We start from the raw sequence: 19,238 nt of genomic DNA on the forward strand, positions 1-19,238 counted from the left end.
GTCAAGCCCGGGTTATGAAACATTTGAACATTCCAAAGTGCTGTTTCTAAAACATTAAGCATTAGCCTGTGAGAAACGCTGTCTTGTGCCAAAGTCATTTATATTTCACTACAGAAACCCCCKAAAACTTGGGGGCTGGATGGTGGAAAAAAGAACAATAGCTCTGATAATTGGAGGAGAGGTTTTCCCCCCAAATAGTACTCTACTAATCTCCGAAACACATCATGTCAGATGAAAATGGAGGGTGTATGTTCTGTCTCTCTTCTCCCTCCCTCGACTGAGTGGTATGCCAATGAAGCCTTAGGATGACCCTTCTCTATGCATTACCAACTCGTTTTTGTCTCTCATACCTTTATGTGGATGTCTTTGGAAGGTGCACAGTGATATGTGTTTAAATTGTACCCATTAAATGCCAACAGAACCAAGTTACTTTTGTATGTCTTTGCATTTACAGCCATACTGTGGGGTGTATGGGTTAAGTTCTGTTACTTGAAAATATCTAACTATTTAAACTTATTTTTACTTTCTCTGATTAACAATCACCTGATGCATGTCCTTAGTGCTTTAATATTTGAGTGAATAATTAATTAGTTTGACCATAAGGGTCTCCTCCAAGTCTGTGTATATTCAGAAATTAATTTGTTGAGAGGAAAGGAGAGACAGATTTATATTCTGTGTAAGTATTTTACTTTCCAAAAGCATGTGCTCATTTGCGGAAGAGGATAAAATGAAATGCAAATATCAAATGGAGTTAATACCAGCCGTAATACACCTGAAGGTAATTACTTTATATCGAAAATGAAATAGACCAAATACAGGTTTATCTCAAATCTAAAATACAAAAATTACTTGAATAATAATACTTGTTGAATAATACATGTTTTATCTGTATCCTGTCGCGATTATGTTCCCTGGACATTGAAACATCTGTGAATTACTGTGAATTAATTGATTCATACTGTAGTATACCTATGAGGAAGAGTAAAGGGGGGGCAGCACCCAACCCTGTGGAACTCCTATGTTTATTGTGAAGCTGTAGGTCAGGTGTCCATGCAACATGGTCTCATTGTCAAAATAGTGACATTTAACCATTGCAGTTCTACTGTATGTCATCAATGTGCATGCATTAGCTTTATGTCACCAATGCTTTGCAGGATGGTTGTATGTCCAATTTAGTACCTATTTTCATATTTCCCATTATCAATGCAACTGGTACTCTTACTAGCAGACAGTAGTTCATCCTTTCTGTGGCGATAAAAGCAGAACATCAGTGGCGYGGACAGAAGGGGAAACTAATCCAACCTGAGCATTGTGAACTCTTCGTTTGGCACATTTGTCAAAGCTTTGGCAAAATTGAATGGATGACACTGTAAGTACAAAGTAAAAACATTCATAAAGTGTGAAATTAGAATACACATGGTTAAGACTCTCTCTCCCACCATCTCTCTATCGCTCGCCATCTCTCCCTTCCTCCGCTGGGCATAGCAAACGGAGAGGAGGCAGTTGTCATGGTGATTAATGCAAATGTGTGGAGCTCACCTGGAGAAAGGCTAGGAAGGGTTTTTCAGAAAGCATCAGTCCTTGACACAAACTAATAAGGGTCTGTGTTCTTTCCAGGTGTCGGGCTACTCTTTCAGAGATTGAAAATCATACTGGCTTTCATAAGAGCTTGGTATCCCCCTGGATATGTGAATACAATCCATGCAGTTCTGATTGTTGGAGTGGGGGCATTTGAATGGAGGGAACATTTCCCTATATGTCTCACAATGTCCACTGAAGAGGTAAAAAAATAACGTAACTTTCCGAAGGGAATATAGAGCGTATGGATTTCATACGCTCTAGAGCGTTATGGATTTCATAAATTGCACATGTACAATTTAATTTCACATTTGAAATCATGTGAAACCATGTGGTTTTGGAACACTCCACATGTGATGATATTTCACATGAAGTTTCACATGTGGATTTTCACATCTGATCACATAACCTTTCACATGTGAAATCATGTGGAACCATGTAGCTTTGGAACACTTAACATGATGATAGTGTTCCAAAGTTTCAAATGTGGATATTTTTCTAATTAGATTCCACACGTGATGCCCTGCAAACAAAAATATGTCATTAGGATATCCCTGGAACATCACATGGTCAACTTACATATTTGACAAACATGATTACTTGTTTATGTATACAGTAATTATAATTCAACAGGTCCTCACCTGGGATTTGAACTCACAACCTCTTGGTGCACAACAGTCCAACCTTCCTGCTACGCCACCATGTCTGTAGCTGGGTATGTGAATGCATCAGGTAGTCATCCACATTAAATGGTTGGATGGAAACGTGATTTAATTGATAACTGATTTCACCTGTATTCCTACACTTTCGACTTCAAAGTAATTCTCAGATTTGTAAAGAACACGCTCAAGAAAAACGATTATATTTATCATAGTGATTCAGGAGTAACATTAAAGCAGAATAATTTGCCTCACCAACATTAYACAACGACACAGAAAACACACAAATTGCCAAAATAAGTAAATTAAATCAATGATGAGAGAATAGACAGATTAACTGATAACTATAATATAAATGCAACATTCAACAATTTCAAAGATTTTACTGAGCTTCAGTTTATAACACTTTGTATTCAGGACATTAAGTTAATTTCMTTGCCACATTTCTATTTTAAATCGGTACAGGCTTCCTTCTTTTCACTCTGTCAATTATGTATTGTGGAGTAACTATAATGTTGTTGATCCATTCTCAGTTTTKTCCTATCACAGCCATTAAACTGTAACTGTTTTAAACTCACCATTGGCCTCATGGTGAAATCCCTGAGTGGTTTCCTTCCACTCCAGGAACTGAGTAAGGAAGGACACCTGTATCTTTGTAGTGCCTGGGTGTATTGATACACCATCCAAAGTGTAATTAATAACTTCACCATGCTCAAAGGGATATTCAATGTCTGCTTTATATAATTGGTTTACCCATCTACCAATACGTGCCCTTCTTTGCGAAGCATTGGAAAACTTCCCTGGTCTTTGTGGTTGAATCTGTGTTTGAAATTCACTGCTCGACTGAGGGACCTTAAAGATAATTGTATGTGTTGGGTACAGGGATGAAGTAGTCATTCAAAAATCATGTTAAACACTATTATAGCAGACAGAGTGAGTCCATGCAACTTATTATGTMACTTATTAAGCACATAAAATGACTCCTGAACTTATTTAGGCTTGCCATAACAAAGGGGTTGAAAACATATTGACTCAAGACATTTCAGCTTCTATTTTTTATTAAATTGTAAAAATGGGTAAAAACATAATTCCACTTTGACATTATGGGGTATTTATGTGTAGGTCAGCAACATTAAAAAAATAATAATTTAAATTCAGGCTGCCTTCAGAAAGTATMCACACACTTTCTGAAGGCACTGTACCTTAAAACCCCCATATCATTATATTTACTTCCCTTCCAAAAAAAACACACGTGAAATGTGCATTTTCACATGTGAAAGCTGTTTTCGCATGTTGAGCTGAAACTTTCACATGAAAGGAAAAGAGACACGTGAGGTCTGTTTTTCACATGTGAAACCATGTATTGCATTTTGTGTTAATATGTTAAAACCTCTCTTGTGTACGTGAGACGTTAGCGTCCCACCTCTTCAACAGCCAGTGAAACTGCTGGGCGCCAAATTCAAATACAGAAATACTCATTATAAAAATTCAGAAAACAAAACATATTTTACATAGGTTTAAAGATGAACTTCTTGTGAATCCAACCACGGTGTCAGATTTAAAAAATGCTTTACGGCGAAAGCATACCTTARGATTATTTGAGAACATAGCCCAGCAGACAAATCATTACAAACAGTAACCAGCCAAGTAGAAGAGTTACACAAGCCAGAAATAGAGATAAAAWTAATCCRTTACCTTTGATGATCTTCATATGGTTGCACTCAGCKGACATTCATTTACTCAATAAATGTTCKTTTTGTTCGATAAAGTCTCTTTATATCCAAAAACCTCCGTTTTGTTTGCGCGTTTTCTTCAGTAATCCACAGGCTCAAACGCAGTCAAAACAGGCAGACAAAAAATCTAAATCGTATCCGTAAAGTTCATAGAAACATGTCAAACAATGTTTATATTCAAACCTCAGGTTGTTTTTAGCCTAAATAATCGATAATATTTCAACCGTGTGGTCCCGTGTGGCTCAGTTGGTAGAGCATGGCGCTTGCAACGCCAGGGTTGTGGGTTCATTCCCCACGGGGGGACCAGGATGAATATGTATGAACTTTCCAATTTGTAAGTCGCTCTGGATAAGAGCGTCTGCTAAATGACTTAAATGTAAATGTAACCGGACAATAACGTCGTCAATATAAAAGGTAAACAAGAAAGGCACACTCTCGGTCGTGCGCATGAAAAAGCTCTGTGACACTTTAGGGTCCACTTATTCAGACTACTCTTACTTCCTAATTTTTCAGAATACAAGCCTGAAACAATTTCTAAAGACTGTTGACATCTAGTGGAAGGCCTAGGAACTGCAATTTGAGTCCTAAGTCAATGGATACTGTAATGGCATTGAATAGAAAACTACAACCCCCCCCCCCCCCCCCCCCCCAACAACAAAACTTCCCGTATGGATTTTTCTCAGGTTTTGGCCTGCCAAATCAGTTCTGTTAGTTATACTCACAGACACTCTTTTTACAGTTTTGGAAACTTTTGAATGTTTTCTATCCAAATCTACCAGTTATATGCATATCATATCGTCTAGGCCCGAGAAGCAGGCAGTTTCATTTGGGCATGCTTTTCATCCAAAATTCCAGATGCTGCCCCCTACCCTAAAGAAGTTTTAACTCTTCTTTTCACGGGAGGAAAATAACATGTTTTCCCCTCACGTGAAATGTGCAGTTCCCATGTGAAAATCTAACTCATGTGGATTTGCATTTTCACATTTCAAAACAGTGTAATTTCATGGTATCACTTGTTGAAATTTTGCATCCCCATTTATTTGAACTAGCGTACTATAGGCTTACATGAACACAGTGCTCCTCGGCCRCCCCAGTCAGGACTTGTATGGATGATGTCACCCTGACTGGCTACACTTTGCATAGAGCTCAGACATGCTCTTGCCATGCTCACTCGCTCACCCAGAGTTCCGTGACAAGGTCACGCCCTATGACATCACCCTGGTGAGTTCTGCTAGCAACCCCCCGCTGGCTCTTACAAAAGAATACATCACCCTCAAATCTCTGACGTAACACTTCCCGCTCCTCTCTTTCTTAGTTCCAAATGAGTTCTCTCTAAGGGATGGCTACATTTTCACTAAAAGAAATCAGAGCCTTTATAGTTTTGTCGTGACTGAAATTAATCTGAGTTAAAAGGGAAAAGCGTTATAGTGAGATAGAGCTCATCCTGGCATTTCTGGGCTAAAACGCCTCTAATCCTCCTTTGTGGACGACGACMTCCTCAGATCCCTTTTCTCTCAAACAACTAATTGCAACGTGGTAATTAGCTGAGGAATCCAATTTAGGGGGAATCGTTGTTAGGTAAATATGCATTATTTAAGGATGGGCAAATCGTATCCTTATCTAAGTTCTGCTGCTGACGATGATAAGGATGATGATGATGATGATCAAATAGCAGTAACGGGGGTCAATGACCTCTGATTTCAGCTGTGGCCGTTTCCATCCGACCTACCTAAGTCATAATAGAACCCATTAGCAAGGAGAGAGAGAGAAATCCCTGACACCAGCACTTTCCAAGCAAAGCCTGCATGGTGTGATGATGACTTGCAGTCTGGCTGGCTGAATGAACAGGGCTCAGGGCTTGATAACCTCCTCTTCCCTTATTATTTCCCCTCATTTAACTCGCTGTGCTGCTTCCACACTGCACTCAAACGTTTTCTGAAACATTTATTGCATTCAGTCAGGCAAAGCAGTGTCTGGTGGATAGACATGGGTTTCTAATTTTAAACAGTTTTGTATTCATTTCTTTCTCTCTTTCTCTCTCCCTTGCTCTCACTCTATCAAAATTTGGAAGAAGAAATACGAGTTTAAAAAAAAATCTTTGCAATTGTGCTGTGCAACTGTGACGGTTTAGAATGGATAGCATGTCTTCTTCTTCTTTGTAATGATGTGAAAGMGCACGACCCCAGAATCTTGAATGTATTTCCTGGTACATTAAGGTTGAGATATGATTTATTTAAATTGATGTATTGATGTCTGATAATCCAGGGTCTTGAGGGGGTTTCAAGACAAATATGACATGTGAAATCAAAGGCACTGCTTCCTTTTATAGGGGACATAAGGTTTATAGGGGACGTAACGTCGCTTATCATCACACAGGTCTATCATCAGGGGATCACAACAAGTGTCATAGCTCCATGGAACAGAGATACTGAAGTTATATCCCATTCCATTTTATTCTATTCTACTTTTAAAATMACACTTCTTCTCCCTCAATGTTGTTGAAGAATGTCATGGCCATTTCATACCTTTACATGGCTCCTCGGGGAAACTTTGCTTTCAAGGCAATCATTTCAGAGTCATATAATCTCTCTACGTGAGCCTAGTCTACATAGTCTTCATACAATCACCGGTCCATCAGAGAAATATTACAGTACATAGCAGCTTGTCTTGCACCTCATCTATACCTTAAGCAAGGCACCGACTCTTCATGCTTTTGATAATGTTTAACAAGTTGGATATCAAGTGGCAACTCTGGGAGATGAAGAGCTTCATATCAGCATTGAAGGCAGCAATAACATTCCTCTTCCTCCCCTCCACATCCTGCGGTTGGGAGGGTCTCTACAGTGAGCTTAATTACCAACTGAAGGGCTGAACTTCAATTTAAAACCAGAGGGTTTTTTATTGGGAATCAGAGAGATGCAGACGTTTTCCCATTCTCCCACTGCAACCAAGGGAATAGGGAAAGGAAGGAAGGAAGTAACATTCTGTTTTTTTTTCACTTACATTTTTGTGTGTGTTAGTTACTAATGGTTTATCAACTGCAATGCATCTTACCGTTATTAGTGTCAAGTTAGAGTAATTATCTAACAAGTGTATAAAAGCATCATGCTAATAAATGCTAAAGGCAATCAGAGATGGAGATCAATTATTTATACTGCTTTGATGAGAGCAAAGCTGCTGTAGCCCTCAGAACTAGCGGTGCAGAAAGAAGTGCACTACTCAAGAAACCTGAACTTTTTCAAGATGTTAGGGAAATGAGGAACGCAGCCCAAACCTTGATGGCAAAACAAGACTGAGTAAACAGAACTCGATAGGTAGGTCAGGTTTCCAGTGGCATGCATGAATGGATGCCAAGGGAAGCCAGGCTTCCCCCAAAAATGTAAAAAGAAAAAAAGAAAACAAATTATATTTAGTCTCTCTGTGTTTCATAATTTTCCTTCAATTTACCGGAGAAATCACCCTCAGCTATCATTTGGCCTCCCTGGATAAAAGAGTATTAAAAAATTGCCAATCAGCATTGAGCTAAACTGAGGGAGCTCAACTGTGAATGGTCCTGGATCACCAAAGAAAGTGTCAAGTTTGGATTTGGCGTCACTKCTATTAACTCGCATTGATAGCATATGTCATTGAAAGAAACAACTTGAATTGTTGCATCTCATTGTGTTGTTGTCCTCCGGTGGCTAGTTAGCTAGCTAAAATTGACCCTTTCCTAAATAAACCATGGATGGAGATAAGGATTTGGACTTGTGGTTTTACTTAATTCTCCGTACTGGCCAATGATGATAACGGTGATTCTAATCCAACCATTAATGGAAGTTCAATATGTAGCTACAGTAGATGTAGAAGGCTAATGTTAACTAGCTAATGTTGCCCATGAAAGGAAGTTAGGCTAGCAAGCAAGAATTTTAGCCAGGTAGCCTAGGATAACAAAAAATTTAAACATGTACTATATGACAGAGTGATAGACCATTTCATTAACATGAAACAGAGGAAGATGGCATTGGTGTTTCTCTACAAGTAGGGTGAGTCAATATGTTGTTTCTACTTGCACGAACGCACACACACACAGAAATCAGAACCATGGACWGCCACATATTTAGCTTACGTTGATTGGAATAAATTGTTTTTGGTACCTTTTAGTTGTCACTGTATTAGACTAAGCATAGGTGATTTGATGCTGCCGAAATGTTGAAGTTGAAATGGTGCTGAAATAGTTCAGTTAGGATCACCACTAGATTTTAAGAATGTGAAATGTCAGAATGATAGTACAGAGAATGATTTATTTCAGCTTTTCACATTCCCAGTGGGTCAGAAGTTTACATACACTCAATTAGTACCTCGTAGCATCACCTTTAAATTGTTTAACTTGGGTCAAACGTTTCAGGTAGCCTTCCACAACCTTCCCACAATAAGTTGGGTGAATTTTGGCCCATTCCTCCTGACAGAGCTGGTGTAACTGAGTCAGGTGTGTAGTCCTCCTTGCTCGCACACACTTTTTCAGTTCTGCATACACATTTTCTATAGGATATTGAGGTCAGGGCTTTGTGATGGCCACTCCAATACCTTGACTTTGTTGTCCTTAAGCCATTATGCCACAACTTTGGACGTATGCTTGGGGTCATTGTACATTTGGAAGACCCATTTGTGACCAAGCTTTAACAACCTGACTGATGTCTTGAGATGTTGCTTCAATATATCCACATGATTTTCCTGCCTCATGATGCCACCTATTTTGTGAAGTGCACCAGTCCCTCCTGCAGCAAAGCACCCCCACAACATGATGCTGCCACCCCCGTGCTTCACGGTTGGGATGGTGTTCTTCGGCTTGCAAGCATCCCCCTTTTTCCTCCAAACATAATGATGGTCATTATGGCCAAACAGTTCTATTTTTGTTTCATCAGACCAGAGACCATTTCTCCAAAAAGTACAATCTTTGTCCCCGTGTGCAGTTGCAAACCGTAGTCTGGCTTTTTTATGGCGGTTTTGGAGCAGTGACTTCTTCCTTGCTGAGCGGCCTTTCAGGTTATGTCGATATAGGACTCGTTTTACTGTGGATATAGATACTTTTGTATCTTTTTCCCCCAGCATCTTCACAAGGTCCTTTGCTGTTGTTCTGGGATTGATTTGCACTTTTCGCACCAAAGTACGTTAATCTCTAGGAGACAGAACGAGTCTCCTTCCTGAGCGGTATGATGGCTGCTTGGTCCCATGGTGTTTACACTTGCGTACTATTGTTTGTACAGATGAACYTGGTACCTTCAGGCGTTTGGAAATTGCTCCCAAGGATGAACCAGACTTGTGGTCTACAATTATTTTTCTAAGGTCTTGGCTGATTTATTTTGATTTTCCTATGATGTCAAGCAGAGGCACTGAGTTTGAAGGTAGGCCTTGAAATACATCCACAGGTACACCTCCAATTGACTCAAATTATGTCAATCAGAACCATCTAAAGCCATGACATCATTTTCTGGAATGTTCCAAGCTGTTTAAAGGCACAGTGAACTTAGTGTACGTAAACTTCTGACCCACTYGAATTGTGATACAGTGAATTATAAGTGAAATAATCTGTCTGTAAACAATTGTTGGAAAAATGACTTGTGTCATGCACAAAGTAGACGTCCTAACCGACTTGCCAAAACTATAGTTTGTTAACAAGAAATTTGTGGAGTGGTTAAAATACGAGTTTTAATGACTCCAACCTAAGTGTATGTAAACTTCCGACTTCAATCGTAACTGTTAGTTACATGCAGTATGCCTTGAGGACTCCACCGGACAGAGGTTGCTCTCCAGTTTGTGATGAAGCAAATGTGTGGTTGAATTTATTCTGCCACACATTTTTCTCGGCCTTTAGGCCTCTATATCACAGTCACAAGGCATATGAACTAACAGATTATAGAGCAAACACAATRATCACACAGGTTGGATTTTTTCTGGCTTTTCCCAGTGATTTTACCCACACACCACTACTGCAGGTTTCTGTTTCCCAACCGGTTCTCCAAGGTATCCATTTTCTCCTTTTTAGTGAGATATTTTCAGTCTGGTATTTACCACCCCAAGGAGGGAGGGTGCTGGGAGCTATTGGATGAATAACAAGAAACCTACTTTTAGGTAAACATAGTGGATGGCAAAAGTCCTAGAAAATAAGTTAACCAGCTCTTCAATTCTCCTTTAACACACTCCTTTACTAACTCCTGGCTAGGAGTTGTATCCAAAAGGAGAAAAGTATTATGCTTGACAAAGCTCTTCAGCTCTTGCACATACACATGTTGAGAGTATTAGGGATACCAGTTATACCTAAACCTTGAGGAATAGTTTAATTGTGGAGCCTATTATGGTGATTATGCATAGAAAATAATGAATGTGCAGCATAAGATTAGTATCAGAGCAAATGGGAAAGGATTTTGTTGCCTTCAATTTCTCCCCTACACCAATCTAGCTGTCCTGATCACGAGTATGTTGACTATATGTTCCCTTTCTAATTTTATTGGCCATTTGGAATACAATCTCAAAACTATAAACCTAATGACAACTTTGTTATGTGATGTATAAATGCTGACTGGATGGGCTAGTTCTACAAGCCTGGTCCTATACTGTTGCAGTAGCCAACTCTATGACATGACAGCTGTTAGAGAATGGCACTTTCAACACCAAGGTTGTGGGTTCGATTTCCACGGAGGACCAGTTTGAAAAATGTATGCACTTGCTACGCTCTAAGTCGCTCTGGATAAGATTACTTAAGATGTAAGAGTTGGCTACAGCAGATGGGACCAAGCTAGTTCCACTGGCTTCCATTTGAAAACTGACCCAGAGTTATTTCCAGACACAGACTAAAAGGAATGTTCAATGGAGATTATCCATCGACAGAGTTTCTTAATAGAAGACTAGGTTAAATCTATGTCTGGGAAACCGGCCCTCTGACTACATAAACCGATCTGCAGCCCTGAAAATATGAACTATGTAATAAAGTGAGAAGATTTAAAAAATGAAACAAAGCATAAGTCTGATAAGATTCTTATTATTCCAATAAAAAATACATTCATACAGAAATATAACAATTTTGCAAAACAATTTCAAATAAAATGTCATAAAGCAAAAAACAAACAATCTTACAAAATGAATATTTTTTTCTCTTTTTTTTTTTTTTTCTTTGACAAAGATTCTGTAAAGAACAAGGGGCGCTGTGTGTGGAAGGGAAAGAGAGAATCAGAGTGCGTCCCAAGTGACATGCTATTCCCTATATAATGCATTAATTTTGAACAAAGCCCTATGGTCCCTGTTCTGAAGTAGTACTCTAATAGGGAATAGGGTGCCATTTGGGATGCAGACAGCAATGGGAAACTGTAGGTTAAGATGCAAGCAAACATGAGGCTTAATTAAGGCTCGATTATCACCTGAAAGATATTGGCTGCTGTTCTGTTACAAAGACAGAAAGTCATTGTTCTATTTCTTTGCCACAAAAGCCTTGCTGTTGCTGGCGGTGTAATTTTATTGCAGCAGGCCGTTTCAAGTTGTACTCATCCTCCCTCTTACAACAATCTGATCTAAAATCCATGTTGTGGCCCTGCTACACTGATCTTGCTGCAATGTCAAATTCCTTTCCACCCACAAAGCATGGCATGTCCCTGATACTGAATAAAATAAGTCTATGTACTTTGTTATATTTCAATGTTAATCTCACCAATCCTTGAGTCTAGACTTTTTTTAAATGACAAATATAACACAATAAGCTATCCTTTAACATTATTTTGGTCCCTTACCCTGCAAAAATGTCCTGAAGTCTTCAAATTATTTCAAGTGTGTACATAAACAATGAATCAGCTTCAAATGGGGAGGGGGGGATAGATATTTTTTCTCTCTCTCTCTTCAGAATCCTGTTCACGTTGGTTTTGATAATAATGTAGCTGCCTGGACCAAAACAACGAATGCGGCTGCCCAGACGGGTCAATAGCAAACTCCCAGAGTCAGCAGTCCGTAATAAATTCTATGCCAGCAAAGCCTTTAGCAATTTATTACAGAGATGCAGTACAAGGCAAGGGCTGTCCAACTGGAGCTTGTTAATTACAATAAATCTTTAGGGTTTTTCCTCAGCTTTGGTTGCAGGGGGGATATTGCCCTACAGTGAGTCTGGGCCCCCGAGTTCTCTACAAACCCAATGTTAGGGCATTGTTGAAAGCAGCTGCATCACCATCACATTCCCTTCAAGTCAGCCTTGTCTTTATGCAAACCACAAGTTCATGTCCTAGACTGCATCTGAAATGGCACCCTATTCCCTTTATGATGCACTACTTTTGACCAGGGCCCTATGGACCCTTTTGACCAGGGCCCTATGGACCCAAAAGTAGTGACCTAAAGAGGGAATAGGGTGACAGCCCAGATCTAGTCCTATCGTCTCATCAGGTTTTTTTGTACCTTTGAGCAACATTTTCACTTGATACCAAATGTGTATAACTACGTAGATACAGTACATACACAGTGGTAGTAAATTGGGCTAGTAATATATTGTTATAAGTGCTCTCTAAATGATGACTTGAAGTTATTTTACACAAGTATTGGTTTGAATCGACTGAATGTACTATATAGATCATCAGGGTGCTATGCAATATAACCTAACAAGGGAGGATCTGTACTGTACATGCTATAAACACAAAACACTATTCACAATCTACATAGGGCTAATAGACCTAGCAGTCTCTGAAAACAAGGAAAGGTGCAAGTAAGTTCATGTGAAATTGAGCCTTAATAAAGCTTTTCAATCACCCATACAACAATGTGACCCCCCGCCCCTCTCCAAGGAGTAGTCATCCATCCCACAAGGATAGGTCACTTGCATAAGGCACCATTAAGGTCGTCAACAGTGCATTACCAGGTAGAAAAGAAGATAGAATATACAAAATCAAATCCGATAGTCCTCAAGGCATCGATGAGTGAAAGAAAAAAAATAGCTTAATGAATGAATGATTCAGTTGCTAAGTAAGCAGTCGTGGTTTCTCAAACCAAAAAGAGAGAAAGAGAAGTACTGAAGTAATAAAATAAAAAATAAATCATCAAGGCTTTATGTACAATATTGTAACATTTAACCGTTTGTATTTAGCTGCGCCTTTATTGGAATCTATTTGCAGTCCTGATTACAGAATAACAGGAAGAGAGAACAAACCCTAGAACCATGCAACACCTGTCTATGATACTGAAGTTATAGTATAGTTGTGTTATACCTCTAAGCACACAGCTTATACAATGGACTAAAAATTTGCTTTGTAACTTGTAAAAAAACAAGCTACGTAACACATTGCACATTTAGTAGCTGCACCAAACACCAAAAAAAGCTCCTCTCACTCAGGACTCACATTGTGGAGTTTCTGCCCTGGCCTGGGTTGCTGAATGGGGGGGAACAAAACATCACCCCCSCATACCACTCTACACCACAACCCCTCAAGGCTTCTGGCGAGAAACCCCAATCTTCACTCAGTCTCACTGCTGCTTGACAGTCAGGCAGGCAGTCACGTTCTCACAACTACAAGAAAAGAAAACTTGCTCCCTGACACCATTCAGTCCACAGCAACACTGGTACCAGACCGCCTTTGCTACCCCCTCTTTGCACACAGGCCAGTCAACCAAGTCAGACATTCGCAGTGCACACATGCTTACCTCAGACAACCGTTTTTGTAAAGCAGTACCAGTGTATCAGTCGTCCAGGAGACAGTTGCTTCACCTCAAAAACATCATGCACCAACCACACATTCAACTCATTCATTCGTAAATTATTTTTTTGTCTTTGTTTTAGTTTTTTTTTTTTGTCTTTTTCTTTCAAGTCCCTCAATTCAATTGGCTGCTTCCTTCTGTCTGTACATGATTTTGTCCTCTGTTGTTGTGGTTTTTGGACAGGCAACCTTCAGAGCGCCTTCCTTCTCCAAGGAGTCCATCCATCCCGGAGGCACTGGGTATGGTGCAAAATGGCATACTTTGGCTAGAACACGCTCCCCTAGCTCGCTCCTCTCAAGGGCAGTTCAACCATGAGGCTGGTTAGGAGACGACATTTCCTTTTGCTGCGTTTGTTAGTTTCACTAAACGGCTAACATCGCTCCGCTCCGACCTGCTCAGAGGTGTCTTTTCATGTGGAGGGCAAGGTGATCGGACCTGGAGAAACACCTTGAGAGAAAGAGAGAAGGAAAGTGTGAACAGGAGTGTACCTAAAAAGTAGTAGTAGTAGCAGCACTACTACAAAAACCAACAAGTGTGTCAAGGATACAAGTACAGATTCCAATTGAACATAAAAACAGCCTGGCAATATAATTACATATTTTAAGAATGTCATTATGCATGACTAACCATTTTCATTATGCACTTGTTAACAATGCAATGCTATTCACATCACTGAATGAACAGACATCGTTACAACTCTAGTAAAACAATCATTATTTTCTAACACTTGATTAAATGGTATCAAGAGGGATTGGGTAAACACTCAGGTGCATGTGGTCTCTATTGTAGATAGCAGAGTGATGGAGCTTACCGGTCACAGTGACTGCATTTAAATGGCTTGGCCCCAGTGTGCTTCCTGAAYTGTCTGGTTAGCTCATCACTCCGTGCAAATCGCCACTCACAGCCCTCCCATGAACACCTGTATGGTTTCTCACCTATGAAATAAACAAGAGAAAAACATTAATATTGTGAAATGTATGTAATATTGCACAATACATTTTTAACCTCCAGTCAATGTGAAAAAAAATTGCTGTGTGCTAAGCTAAAGTCTTTTGTATATTGTGAGCTTTCTTCTGGTCAATGACCTTTGGTAGTAAAGAGAAAGGAAATGACCAGATGAGATGATGCAGCGGTAGTCACTTGACAGCTATACAACTTTACTCAATGACACTTGGTCTAAATTCAAATGAACTGGTTACACTTCGCTAACACAACGCAAAACATGTTTTGGAACGCAGAAAGTCCTTTATACACCGGACGTAATAGCGGTCTTCAAGGGTCAGAGCCCATGGAGAAAACCACACACGTGCAATGTCAAGCTGCTAATAAAAAAACAAGGGACGGTCAAACGACCATACAGGCCCCCACTCAACAGCCTCCCTTTCCCATGGTGAAACAATCCGTTTTGAAGAGCCATGGCTAATGTTTGCATCCCAAATGACACCCTAGTCCCTATACAGTGCACTACTAGCCATACTATGGCTCTGGTCAAAGTAGTGCACTATAAAGGGAATGGGGCACCATTTGGGATGCAACCCAAGTCCCTTGTATTCCCATGTGCACTGGGACTGCATCCCTCAGTATGAATGCCTCCCCTCCCCCACAGCATTCAGACACATTCCAGATAGATTAGGTCACAGTTTAGGTATCCAGTCATGTACGGCTAATAGTCTGAGAGTGAGTGCACTGTGTGGCACTCTCTCTGTGGCTGCATGAGGACACGCAATGAACTGGTTTTGGCTCTTTAAATTACATTACACAACTAGCTAACCAGACAGACAATACCATTTGGTTAAATAAAGAATGGCAGTCAAATAAGACATTGCTTTTGTGTAACAGTGAGGAAGTAAGGAAACTTAGTACCATCACTGTCACTTCCGCCAACAGGGTTTGTATTTTGCCCCAAGGTTATGCAATGCAGAGGCCTGGGGTGTGATAGCATAGGGAAATGTCTGCTTTCTCACCTGTATGAGTGCGTTGGTGTGCTTTTAAGTGGGAACTCTTTGTGTAAACCTTGCGGCATCCGTTGAAGTGACACCTGTGCACCCGTCTCCTCCCGTCCGGTGACGCGTCTCCACCAACCAGCCCAGACTTTGCCGAGTTCTTTCCGATGCCGCCTGTCCGGACTTTTACCGGCAAGGTCAATTCTGTGTTTACACTTCCCCAGCCTTGTGAGATGCTGGGTTCCGAGCTGACCTCTGGGGAGGATGGGGGAGTGCTAATGATAGAAGGGCTAAAAGGTCCAGAACCGGCCAGAACCGACCCCAGAGGGTTCAAGGTAAAGCTGTGTGTCGGCGAGAGCTCCACGGAACTGTCTGAAGCTTCGCTGCAGGCGTCAGAGTTTACACTGTTGGTTTCCAAGATCTGGCCATCCTGATTGTCCTCTTCTTTGACCAGAGGGATCTTTGGGTCAGAGTCAATCGCTTTATCACCGCAGGCCAAGATCAGCTTGCTCCAGAGGTCCTGCGGCTCCAACTTGATGTCGGATGTCGCCGAGACATAAGGCTCGCTCTGTAGATACCGCTCCAACTCCAAGCAAGTCTGGTTCAGGAACAAACAAAACAGATGTTTAGAATATATAGAAGAGATCACAGGTGTACTGCATTTCAGGGAGCTACCAGACCACCAACACATGAAGCAGTATCAACCTCATTGATGTTTTATGACAAGCGACTTGTGCAACTTGTTTCCTTTGGCTCACAAGGCAGACCAGCTAAGGTTAGTCTGGGTAAACTACAGCTTCACACTAGTACGAAAACACATTTCAAACAAGAAATGGGCTCTTCTTGACTATCACATGGTTGTGACCAAATTTAAGCTAGCTAGGCTACATGTTTACATACTCAAGTTGAGCAGTCATAAACTACATATCCTAAGCGGTGTGTATGTGTGGAGGAACAGGGACTATATCCATTGTCAGTTCTGTGGTACAATGAATGACTCAGAGCACATTTAGTGTCCTTTTAAGGAAGCCACTGAACTTCCTGCTTCCCCAAACCTCATTCAGTTGCCATAGACTGACTGATACGATGCATTGCATGTAATCACATCCTTCCTACCCCCCAGACCTCAGTTTCTCAATGTTACAATACATTCAGTTTTGTACTATATCTTGAGGATTTTTTTTTTTTAAAGGGTAATCTGTTTGGAGGTATGGCAGCATGTTGGTTTGACAAGAACATTTGGAGAAAAAAAWTTCTGCCCCAGGCAAAGCACATAATGCCCCGTCCACAATCTAAACCAATAATTTCCAGTTGCAATACTATCTTCTCATGCGCACACGAATTCGCACGGAATTGGTCACTGCTGACATTTGATAGTGTGGATATGAGCATACTGAAACCCACTGAACGACATGCAAATTAATGCGATGTGTTTCAGAGGAATATAAACCTTATGGTTAGTTCAAACTATGGTTTTGATAAGTAAAATAACCTTTCCAGTTTTCTTTGGTAAAAATACGTTATATTAAATGTTTATATTTACCACTACCAGTCTCGACAGTATTTCTCTGTGGCTGTGTTGAAAGAGTTAAATATCTCTTATGGCAGCGAGGAAGAAGTTGGCTCCGTGCCCAACTCGCAAATGCCTGAAGGAAACTACTTGGATCGATTTCAATCACGTATGAACTGCAAATATCTTCAGAAAATGACTACAAACGAGGCAGTCCCGTCATGATTAATACGAGGGGTCAGTTATGTTACACTTTATTGGTGTAAATTGTATCCACTTTCAAAATTAAATTGTTGAATTGGCTTCATTCCGGTTAGACTACTTCAACAGATCCGCTTACGAACGAGTTCCGCTCCGCAGCATTTTGAACGACAACAACTCCGTTACTCGAACCAAATCATTGCTTTCAAATTCACTTCCGATATGAAGGCTACTTACAGTAGCATCGCTCAGAAACAAGCCTATAACATCGCTCAGAAATATCACAACACTACTGGAAATGATATTGGTCGCGTCTCATTCATTTCAAGTGAGACTCCCGAGCTGTCAAACACTGGCTCACTGAACTAGACTTGTGCCGTGCTTTGACGGGCAACAATGCTCTACTTCGAATCAGCCATCTGTATAAAACAAGATAAGAAAAGAGCTTGTGCATCTGTTGGTAACCGGTTAAATAACACGTTTAGTCCTCCATTCGGAGGTATCCCTAGAAATACGAACCACGCTTGGTTCTTTTTCGCATACTCTAGCACACGCGCCGAATTTGACACATCCAGCTAGCCACGGAATTCTGCATGTTTGTAGCTTACTGACGCTTCTGCAATGTTACAATTCATGATAATCTACTACAAAACAAAGTTGACACATTGATAATCTACATTTTGTTTTAAAATGAAAACAAATGTATGCATGAGGAACTGTTTGACAAAGTGCTGTAGAATATCGTAACAACGTGTAATAGTAGGATATAATGTATCAATTAATATTCGTTTGCACGTACTTGAACACATGTAGCCTATCGTCATGCCAGGCTAACAGCCTGTCTAATTGGTCACATTATCTTTATTTCAGTTTAATGAAACAGTTCAAATGAACGGATAAAAATGTTACCTGCTGCCAGTAATCCTCCAAGGATGGTAAAGCTGAAAAGTAGCCCGTGTCATGTACAATCTGAAGTTCCTGAAAGATGCTGCACATGGGTAGAACATCCATTTCAAATCCCAAATGTTGGCTAAAGAGCTGCACTGAAATATTTTTCTTTAGAATCAATATAATATTCAAAATATTGGTAAATCTCGAACAGGCAAGTAAGATCCTTGTTTTAATTTCACATGCAACCCTATCTGTAGCTAATGCAAATAGCACGCACTGCAAACAAGCGTTGTTTTGCTTCCCCGTTGGCAGACCACTGCTTACTGGTGATGAAGTTACTCTATTTGCAAACACTGAACTAAATGCGAAGCCCGTACCATGTAAACTTCCTTATTCAAACCTCGCAACCTACCTACCCCCTCGTGACAGCATTACGCTTTTGGAACGTTAACCAATGAACTCGAATCAGCTTGCCCGCGCGCATATGATATCACAACCAACCAATCATAATCGTCTCCTGACATAATTTAGTCCTGTCTCTTTTTTTATTGGTGAATTTGACTCGTAGTTCCTTCACATTCATTGGACAGCTATTTTTAGAAAAGTATATATATGTGTGATGTACTCTATTCAACTGTCAGCGAGTTGCCTCTCTCTGCATATTTCGCCACAGAGAGCGCATCTGAGAAGCAACAATTTTTCCTCTTTGTAAACAGTTTCACTGTGTAGCTCTTTGACAGAGTTTCAACATACAGTACAAGACAAATACTTTTGAAACAGTATGCGAAAATGACTGGAATTTCGTTTGAATCTTTTGACATASGCTTTTTTTGTCGACTATATTATTGAAACAAACTCTTATTTGTTTAAGTTGTTCGGAGTTTCATACTGGCATTTCTTACTAACATACCACCGTCTCCAGTCGCAAGATAGTAGGCTACAGCTAAATTCCACAAGGGGAGCCAAGTGCCACATCGCTCATGACTCAAATAGGCTACACCACTCTGGTAAATCGCAGCTATGC

The 19,238-nt window shown here is 40.3% G+C and overlaps 1 protein-coding gene across 1 annotated transcript; it reads right to left on the reverse strand.

Moving 5' to 3' along the window:
* Nucleotides 1–10,969: 10,969 nt before the first annotated feature.
* On the reverse strand, nucleotides 10,970–18,643 carry klf6a (Kruppel like factor 6a). The gene is made up of 4 exons (XM_024000250.2): nucleotides 18,233–18,643; nucleotides 15,634–16,210; nucleotides 14,481–14,604; nucleotides 10,970–14,116 (listed from the first exon to the last, which is right to left on the reverse strand). Exons 1-4 carry the CDS (start codon nucleotides 18,332–18,334, stop codon nucleotides 14,065–14,067), a joined length of 855 nt encoding a protein of 284 aa, XP_023856018.1. The 5' UTR covers nucleotides 18,335–18,643; the 3' UTR covers nucleotides 10,970–14,064.
* Between the last annotated feature and the right edge of the window lie 595 nt (nucleotides 18,644–19,238).

This window comes from Salvelinus sp. IW2-2015, linkage group LG14, assembly GCF_002910315.2.
Source record: "Salvelinus sp. IW2-2015 linkage group LG14, ASM291031v2, whole genome shotgun sequence".
Taxonomy (NCBI): domain Eukaryota; kingdom Metazoa; phylum Chordata; class Actinopteri; order Salmoniformes; family Salmonidae; genus Salvelinus; species Salvelinus sp. IW2-2015.